We start from the raw sequence: 10524 nt of genomic DNA on the forward strand, positions 1-10524 counted from the left end.
TGATTATATTTGTGACTGTATACAAACGCTGAACGACAATCAGAAATAATTTTTTTCCATTCTTGGCAGCGCATTGAAATATTCTTGAATTGTTTATCACAATGTTTTCGCTATTTATATTATTAAATAAAGGAATAATATGTATTTCGTATAGTTCGAACAAGTAATATAACATAAGTTATACAATAATAAAATAAAATAAGAAATAATTAATAAATTTTTCCATATAAAACTTTATTAGTATATGCATCTTGTAAATAATTCGCAGACAAAAGAATACTGTAATATATACGCGATCGCCGGTTTGTATAATCTAATCACGTACAAGGAGCCACATAATGGACATAATATGTGTATAGCATTCGTAAGTAGGCAGAACGTATCTTCTGCCATAAGGGGCTGAATACGCAATAAATGAGTTTGCTAAATATATTCGAAGGACTTCGTAGTCTTCGATCTTCCTTTGTGCATTATTATGCAATAGTCGATTATATGGTCAATTGTAGTCAATAGTCAATTATAGTATTTTAAACGTGGGTTTATAAGTAGTAACGTGCGCTACGGTGAGAGGTCTTAGCCGACGTTGTTTTTCAGCAGTTGATTAACAGCAGACAACGTTGAAATTGGGATCTGAAAATTAAATTAAAATCGACTCGTCAAAAGCTATATATGTAATTTTTTACACAAGTCGCACAACACTTGCAAGATATAAATGGGTTAAATGTCTATACAGAAGCGGAAGCATCGACTTACGTTAAAAATATCATCGAACAGGGATCCGCTGGTGTAAGTTTTTCCTGCGGCAACTACGCCGCCGTCTCCCACTGCGTTGAAGAAAAGTCCGCCGACTACGTCCGAAGGAGAGCTTTGACTATCAGCCGTTACTGTTGGAGCAACGTATACTGTTTTTCTAGGGACGGTCCAGAATCTTTTTCTAAAGTACCAACGTGGATACGCCGGTTTCGGAACGACTACACTCGGATTATTGTCTGGAAGAGAAAGGATTGCTCACGGAATATGTCAAGTGCAAGTGCAGAGAAGCGTAATATAATGATTGCTCACCGACTGTTGCAACCGTGTCGGCGGCAGCGGTGATTTGGCCTACGCCTTGTGCGGGTGCAGCTGCGGGTGCAGCCGGAACCACGACCGTTTTCACGGCTGGCGCTGCCCCAAAGTAAACCGATTTGACCAGGTCCACTTCCGCTGCCGGTGGCATTACTGCGAATTGCACTGCACGTCGTGACTGTCGCAAAAAAGATTTTTCTAATACACAGTAAAAAATAAAACGTAATTTTAACATTTTTTACATGTCCCCAAAAGTCTACTCTAAATTTTAAGTTAAAATGACTCATTTATCATGTGTTAATTGACACTATACTTTACATTTATATTTGTTTTTTTTACTTTATTTTTCAAGTTATAACACATGATATTAATTATTTTACAGATTTTACTTAAATTATGTGTAATAAGAACATTTAATTGTAGTAAATTTAATTATTTTGTACGTCAAAGTTTGCGATTATTTGAAAATTTACGTTTAACTTTTGTTTATGTGTTAAAATAACTTTAAGACGTGTTAATTTTTTAAAGTAATTGTGTTAAAAGAACCCAAAATAATATTTAATTTTTAAATGACATATATAAAGTGTTAAGTTATCACGTTTACATAAATGTAACATATGAAAATGTTAAGAAAAAAATTTACATTAAAATAATAATCAAATCTTGGTGACACAAGAAAATTTTAACATGTGGACCGCTATGTACACACGATTTTTTACTGTGTAGGTTCTCCTTTTTCAAATGTCCGATCAAAATGTTTGCTCGATATACAATCTACTTCTCACCTCCTTGTTTTGCGACTCGGCTTTCTCACCTGCGGTCGCGTCAGCTCGTAGCGTCGCGTCAGCTGCAATCACCTTCTGCGTTCGATAGATTTATTTTAAAGACGGTATCCCGCGAATATATTTGCAAAGATGATTGTGACGGGTTAAAATATATATCCCAAGAATCCGATATAAACTTAAATTTGCTTATATGACTTATCAGAGCGTATAACTACTAAAACTACGACTACTCTACGGAAGATGCGTTAGAAGACTGTCAATGATCTTCCTCGCGTCTCTCAATTTCACGTTTACGTATCGTATTTGAGACCTAGAAAATCAAAATGCTGTATCCCATATCGTAATATACAGAATAAAAATCTGAGCTACGAAATTGCGATCGAAACCTCTTTCTCCTTCTGCGCCCTCGAACGTATGATTTGTATGTTCGTGCGGCCCTTCGGCGGCTTCGTTCCGATCGCAGCATCCGCGCTCGCTGACGTGGTTGCCGTTGTTCCGGTAGCAGCCGCCGCAGCTGCAGCACTCGCAGGCGGATTCAAACTGGCTTCGTTAGGCATGCTGCCACTTATAATCCCATTGAATCCAGGTTGGTCGAGTTCTCCGCCGAGAAACACGCCCGGTCCTGGACCGCCGCCCGGTGTTGCCCCTGCGTACAAGCCACCCGCAATCGGGCTCGCCGACCGTCCATTGCCACCCAGTCGTCCGCCGAGGCCAGCCGCCGCGTCTGGTCCTCCATTGCCGAGTCCAGCGCGAGCATAAAGACCGCCGCCTGAAGTAATTTTTTCTTCTATTTTTGTGGTCTTATTTGATGTTTGGTTAATATTTTATTTTTTATGCGGAAGTGCTGAGATCGTTGGATTAATGCTAAAGCTTTTGTTAAAGTTTTAGGATTAAAGTAAATATAGACAATTCTTGATTCTTTGAGAAAATTTTTACAATATATATTTGTACCTTAGAGGTAAAGAATCGTATCTCTCGTTTTTGTCAAAATAGAGTTTAATACATTTTTCAATACAACAAGAGCTCAAATTGAACAATGATAAAGTGTCTTATGTCTATTATTATAAGTTCCTAAGACAATGTTTAGAAAAACTTAATAAATCAAGTTGCTATATTTTTATTTTATATCTAAAAAAAATATATCATTTCCCTACTTAAAATTTTAAACCTTTGTTTTCTCTGAATTCATAATAAAGGGGATATGATTCTTTCTCTCTAAAGTACAGATAAATGTATATATCTTTTTTACTTTTGCGAATACTTACCAAGATTACCCTCTTGCCCTAACTGACCGCCTAATCCCGCGCTAGCGTGTGCGCCCCATGGAGTTCCCGCACTCGCATGAAGTCCACCACCCATGCCTCGTAGAAGACCGCCGAGTCCAGCTTCAGCATGATATCCTCCAAAGTTTACTCGGATTCCTCCGTTAGTAAATTGAAGAAATGGAGGCTGCATAAGGTAAAAGTCAAAAATTAAATTTATATATTTATCAAAACTGAAACTTTTGACATTAGCAAGAGCGAGATCACGTTACATAAATAGAATTAAGCTTCTTGCGAGTTCGCATGAGAGTTTCTTCAATCTTATCTCTGTTCTTGTACGTTCCATATCTAGATTAAAGGTGACAATGCAATTCCAGTTATATTCCCGTCTTTTCTCTACTGCAAGATATAAAAGCCTGACTCTTTCCGAGAGTGTACACGCGAGTTTCATCAATTGCAGACGTTCCGGATAATTTCGAGACTGGTGACCGTGACCGTTGCGCGATTCAACAATTTCCCTTAATTATTATTATCTTTTTACGCTGGATATTGTGCAAACGGACTCCCGAAAGCGACCCTATACGCAAGTTTCGGCGGCCCCAAACGAAAATTTGCTGCCTCGACATTGAGATTCGTGAAGCGAATCGAAATTAACCGAATTTACATTCACTTTCGACGTTGTAAAGATTATTTCAAGGTGGGTGAGGTATGTTAAAAAAGTATAATGACGCGCGATAGCAAACGGATATCAGACTCCTTTCCCAGTAGCGTGGAATGTTTTTAACTGGTGGTGATATTATCAGACAAAAAAATTATATTCTCAGCACGCTGAAGATTTACGATAAGCGGAATAATTATACTTGAACTTTGTACTTCCTTTACATTTATTCCTATATTGTTAGCGATGTAAACTACATATTACACAAAGCTTGCGGTCTGTATAAGTTATCTCGATTTATGCCTTTCAATCTTATGAATAAAGAACGCAATTCTGTTTGCTTCCGTAGTTTTTTACAAGTATAGTTTTAATCCACTTGACTTATTCTTTTCATTTCAATTTCGTTTTAATAACTAATTGCGATTGTTTTATAGGTTTTTGGGACAATGTTTCCGTTGTTGTTTGGCAATCGGCTAATTAAACAACATAAAAAATAAGTTTTATGCAATCTTCTTATCGTTTCCGCGATCCTTTCTCTCTACGAGAGAGTCCGATTATCTAACCAGCTTAAGGTGTAACGTTTCCCCTCGAAGAAACTGACTAACATGGAATCGGTTTTTCTGGAACAAGGCATCAATCTGTTTTTTTTTTGCAAGTGTAATAACTGTTCGTGATGACGTAAACGATACAGTGAATACGCAGAATCGAGATCACGCTCGCAATTATCGGTTCGTAATTATAATAAGTCGATTGATTCAGAATGTACCTAGTATTGATATGCGTCATGATATAGGTGTTTCGCATAAACATATGACGTTTAAAATTATCATTACTTTGCGCTGAACACATGAAAATATTTATGTTAATTGAACATTGAGTGGATTGTTATTTATGATTTTTGAAATGTGGTAAGTATTTCATCTCTTGTCCATTAATAACGCATGCATATTTTACGTAATTGACTGGTTCGGATGCAGAGGGAATATATGCTCACATTTAATTTCTCGTTTCATCATCAGTGGTAAGAAACGCGTAATAATGCCTTTCTCGTCCCATTCTATATGTTGCTCTAGCATTTTCGTAACACAGTTTTTCATATAATTTCACAATCGTGAGCGCCAAATCGCACTTTGATTTAGCTCCTCGTACTGTTTTATTTTTAGACAAAGGTGATTTAACTTTAATTTAGCTTTATACTTTAACATATACAAGATAATATAAATTTATATATATATCTTAGTATAAGATAAACTTGATTTAACGTTTCAATATAATATTTTTGTATAAGATGAATAATACGTTATTTTCATAAATAACAATATTTGTGCATTGACAATGTTAATAAATTATATTATAAGTTACTCTCTTTAATAGGTGAGAAGTCAATTCTTATATATTAGAGAAAATTAATAAACTTCGTGAATGGTAACAACAACGATGTAACGAAACAAAAAAGTTCTACTCACTGAATCGGGCTTTTCTTGAGCTGTATCATCCTTCTGTGGCATTCCATTTACCAAAGTTATAAAAATGATAAGTAAGTATTTGGCTACCACACGGAACGACATCTTCAGGTTTACTGACGGAGGATCGAGGCCGGTAGGTAGGTAGGCAGTGATTTCTCAGTCTCACCGGAGAATATTTCTTAGTCACCTGTTACTGGAAGGGATAAGCACGACGAGATCCACATTCGTTCGGTGAACTGCGGATTCACATTATACGGTACAATAATATAAAAATGGCACAAAGTTTAAATAATTTATTCCGTAAACGTTTAAGATGACTAATGTAACGTGAACGTTCAAAATGAATAATGTAATGAGTTTTTTTATATAAGTAAATTAATGCAAGTTTGGAGAAAATAGTTGTTTGAACAAATATTCTTGTGTATCCAGAATAGAAGATATTGTTTGACATTAAAAGAGTTTCAAAATTTGTTTTCTTTCTCGTCATTTTTGCATTGAAATTTCAGGCGTCCGCCTATCATTCAAGAATATTTTAATTACGTTCTACATTTAGAACGTAATTTGTGTCAGAAGGTTTGTTTTATGGTATTATATTATTTTGTCTTTATACCTTAGTCTGTTTTATCGTTTCGTTTTTATACCTAAGAAAATGTACTTTTATCTTTGTTTGAATACGATACTGGAAATTAGAGTCGTTATTACGATGCAGAACTTAAGCAAACGTTTTAATCTATTAGTGAAAACGGTTATTTATTTTCGACAGTCTTCGCACATAATAACTTAAATTGGCTGTATTAATACTAACAGTAATTAACACTAACAGTATATCAAATAGAAAATTAACAGTATAATATAAACATTAAAATAGCGAAAATAAAATCAAAACATTTTAACAACATCGAATAACTTTCTTGGGTGGAACGTTTAATTGAAAGAATTATTTTAATCTCTAGTTAAAATAGTATAATGTTCAGTCAAACATACATACAAAAATTCTTCTCTTTATTAATAAAATATTTTGTTTAAATACAAATATCTTTATATGATATTTGTATAGTATATAATAATGCGTATTAATTTTATGATTTATTTAAATTTTAATTGTTTGAGTGATTTAAATATTATATTTAAAATTTAATTGTTTTTATTAATAATTTTGATATTAAATTTGTATATATATATAATACTATTTATATAAAATAAATATTTAAAAAATAAAAATGTTGCAAATAACTTGCATTTAAAAACAAAGTAATTCTTACATGCATTTTATACATTGTATTTGATATTAAATACTGTTGTTGTAATAATTAAAATACATTCATGTAAACTGCTATATTTTTATAAACATGAAATTTGTTATACCGTATATATTTAAAAGACACAGTTAAAGAATAAAACAAATGTAGAAGAGAAATCACGCATGTCTCCAGCGACGTTCATAAACACGTGTGACACACGAGTCTTGCATTACGACGCAGAAATAGAGTGAGTGGTCGAAGGTCAAGGATCGATTTCCCATGTTGCGTATAGATATATTCCACGCTAAGTCGTGTTTATATCAATTAGGATTTCTAATGAGGCATTGTTTTATCGCGACGGTGGAGTAAAGTTGAATATGAGATGGCGTTAGTGTCCGTACACTGAATACGTTATGTGTACATATCATTCAAGTTCATTCGCGTTTATCTCAAAAGACTCTCGAAAAATTCTTGCAATCGATTAGCAGAAATCATAATAGAGTTTTTTGCACCTTTTTTTCGCTGCATTCATATGAAAACCGTCATCCGATTGTTAAACAAGGTAAGCTTTATACATTCGTGATATTACATATGAGTCACCGGTCACAATCACTTTACAAATAATTAAGTTACTTGGTATACAATTTATACTGTAAAGAATTAATATCTATTAATCTCTTGATATTGAAAAAAATAAAGACTCGTTTTTTTACTAATAGACGCACTAAATATTATGTATAGAGACCTAATTTTTATAGAAAATTAGTAAATTTTCTAAAAAATTTACAATATACACGTTTTATGGTTTATAAATTTAAATAAAACAAAAGGTATGAAGACTTTATAGTTAAAAATATAAAAAAATTTATAGGTATAATGTACAAACAGGTCGTAATTTTTATATTTTAAACTTGAAAAAACAATTACTTATGACTACACAATGTTACATTGATAATGATATATTATTATTTTAACTATATGTATAAAATATTTGCTATGTTAATTTAATAGCTTTAATTAAGTATATCGTTTTAGAGTTTCTTATGGTAAGGATGAGTACTACAAAAAATATGCAGAGCGATGCAAAATTGGCGAGTACTTATAATCAAGAATAAACATCTAATATTATTTCATTATTGCATATTTACATCATTATTGCACAAATGCCACTCTCCCAATTCTCGGAGCGATTTTATTTTCCAACGGCGGATCATCATATTCGCGCATCGGCTTATTTCTAATATTCGCGATTTTATTCTGCGGATTCACGTCATCGCTCGGATACTTGGAAACTTTTTGCCTCTTCTCCTTAGGAGCGATTTTATTCTCGACTTTGATAGAGGCGCTAGAAGGCCGTCGTATTCCGTTGAAACTGCCGAATCCAGCGGTCAGACCGTGCCAGGAGAAAGATGAGTCTTCGTTAACGTCCTCATGAACCTCGTAGTTATGTTGCGGGCGATTTCCCAAAAATCCCCCTTTGGCAAACAATACGCAAACAATACGTTTAATTCTATTTACTACATTATTAACATTTACATTCACATTTTATATTACTTATCTATCTATATATTAAGAGTATCCTAATTGATAGCTTTCAGAAATAATATATTCTTTTCTTAAAAACGTGTCAAAGAAAATAGTCACCATGAATTCCATGACCGTGAAGACCATGACCAATCTTATGGCCTCTCTTATGACCGTGAAGTCCATGGATGCCACCCAATCCAGAATGATGCCCGAGAAGTCCACCAGCGTATCCACCAACGAGAAGATCGCTCAATGCATTTAAACCAAGCGGGTCATTGTAATGATGCCTGACAGGTCTCTTCAATTGCTGCTGCAGCAATCGCTGGTTTTGAATTTCCTCTTTTCGCTTTCTTTTCTGCTCCTTTATAGCCAAGATCCATTCTCTCTTCGCTTGATTATTTTCCAAATTTTGTTGCCGTTGCTCCGTTGCAGTTTTCACGAGTGTGCCGACAGCTTCTAGAGTTGAGACGGGGATCTGTAAATAATTTTCTTGATTATAGAATATAATTAAGTACACTTTGAATATAAATATAAAAAAATTAATATATACATGACCTTAAAAATATTGTCTATTGCCTGCATATTTTCTGGCGAAATAACTTGAGCGGCGGAGGCGGTTTGTTTGATTGCTGTGATCGGAATCTGCAAGATAAAAAATCTATTTCTAAAACAAACACTTAATTCGATAACAGCAAATATTTCGTTCTTTCTTTAATTTTAAAATTTGTGAAATTGTATTTCTAATAAAGGGATTTTATACTTTATTGTTTAATTGAATATTTAATTGGGGTTAGTCAGTATATATTTATTGGATAAAAAGACCTTGCCACACACGATGCCATGCTTACGTTAAAAATGCCATCTATCAGCTGACCACTTGGTGCGGATGTAGCTTGACGTTGTATTCTGCTGTTCGAAACGCCCTGAAATACATATAGAAAAAGCTATAATTTCTCTTCCTTATGCGACAACGAAAAAGTACTTTGGACAAGTTGTCTCTCATGTTCTTTGCCTATAAGGTAAGTGAAAACTACGTGCAGACTGCATTGAAATTTCTTCCATGAAATATTAACATACATACGATAAGTACGACCCACGCTTAACTCGTTATCGCGGATGGGTCTATGTATATAGGTCCACACGTTACACGCACTAATACGGGTCCAATATCTAGTGTTTATCGCAGCTTTCACTTTATGCGAATTAAAAATGTTGAATAATCTTTGTCAATTATTGGAAAGGTTAATTCGATGTTACCGCGATTCTCTTCGCTCAGCCGAAATCGCGTCGTGAGACGGAAAATCGCGCGCGCGACAGAGAGAGAGAGACAGAGAAAGATCAGCCGGCGAGCGAGGCGAGGAAGTGATTGAAGCGAAGCGAGCGATTCTCTTCGATAAACTATAATCTATTAAAACACTAGAACACTTTGTTGTAGAAGCTTTTATACAAAGTAAATTTGAATTTTAAATTTTGAATTTTTTTAAATTAAAAATTAAAAATTAAAAATTTTAAATTTTGATATAAAAATAAGGCTCACACACACACACACACACACATACACACACACATACACACAAGATTAGAAATCAATCGAAGAAAAATGGAGCGTTGAGCCGTAAATATAAGGTGTCGGTGTTCATATATTCTATACTTAAGTAAAGAAGTAACGAATTGTAATGTACATACTGTACATATACATAAATTCCAAAACTTAATAGACTACGCGCCGATTATTTGTCGGACTTGAAACACAGCTATCTTGGAACATTAATACCCTTCCCTCCCTTTAATTATTTAAAAAACTGTAAAGAATTTATTGCGAAAAATTCGTTACTTCTTTACTTAAGTATAGAACATATGAACACCAACACCCTGTTACGGCTCAACGCTCCATTTTTCTTCGTTTAAATTTTGAATTTTAAATTACAAATTTTAAATTTTGAATTTTGAATTTCAAATCTTGAAAATAAGCAGAAATTGTAATAATAATATCAAGAGCAATTATAATTCTTGAAATAATATTGGCATTTTAGTGATTATCAAGCAGTGTTATACGGAGAATTAAATCCTCTATGCTAAGAGAGGTATTAAGTTTGTGTCATCTTTAATCTTTAAAAACTACATGCACTACATAGCTTAAACTTTAAAATTTTTGACATTTAAATTTTATTTTCCTCTTTACTTTATCTATAGTATCTTTTATTAACTTACGCCATACGTGTTGCTTAGAAGAAGAAGAAAGCTCAAAAAGCCGTAGCACCAAAACATTCTTCCGACACTCCGCGTAGCAGATCGCGTGCTTGTGGCTGGCTCCTGCGAGTTTTAACGCAGATCGACGCAGGTACGATTGGATCGTGGATCCGCTTCGTCGATCTATAAGGGCTGCCACGGGATCCCACACGAATCGTCGACCAATCCGGTCTTACGAACTTGCGGATTCGTGCCGATTTCCTCGGACGAAGAAGGTGCTTTCTACTTATCGCAATCCTGCCACACCAGTCGCGTGATCTCCGGATCATT

General features: G+C 34.3%; 2 protein-coding genes across 2 annotated transcripts; both read right to left on the reverse strand.

Annotated features, from left to right (window-relative positions):
- Positions 1-213: 213 nt before the first annotated feature.
- LOC143901071 (uncharacterized) lies at positions 214-5397 on the reverse strand. Its single transcript, XM_077413031.1, has 7 exons — positions 5237-5397; positions 3116-3299; positions 2237-2619; positions 1851-1925; positions 1063-1243; positions 754-989; positions 214-630 (listed from the first exon to the last, which is right to left on the reverse strand). Exons 1-7 carry the CDS (start codon positions 5336-5338, stop codon positions 574-576), a joined length of 1218 nt encoding a protein of 405 aa, XP_077269157.1. The 5' UTR covers positions 5339-5397; the 3' UTR covers positions 214-573.
- A 1936-nt stretch (positions 5398-7333) lies between these two features.
- Positions 7334-10390, reverse strand: LOC143900956 (uncharacterized). Its single transcript, XM_077412759.1, has 5 exons — positions 10216-10390; positions 8853-8927; positions 8560-8646; positions 8122-8479; positions 7334-7952 (listed from the first exon to the last, which is right to left on the reverse strand). Exons 1-5 carry the CDS (start codon positions 10270-10272, stop codon positions 7630-7632), a joined length of 900 nt encoding a protein of 299 aa, XP_077268885.1. The 5' UTR covers positions 10273-10390; the 3' UTR covers positions 7334-7629.
- Between the last annotated feature and the right edge of the window lie 134 nt (positions 10391-10524).

The sequence above is a fragment of the Temnothorax americanus genome, unplaced genomic scaffold (genome assembly GCF_048541705.1).
Source record: "Temnothorax americanus isolate GAGA-0224 unplaced genomic scaffold, ASM4854170v1 Scaffold31, whole genome shotgun sequence".
Classification (NCBI taxonomy): domain Eukaryota; kingdom Metazoa; phylum Arthropoda; class Insecta; order Hymenoptera; family Formicidae; genus Temnothorax; species Temnothorax americanus.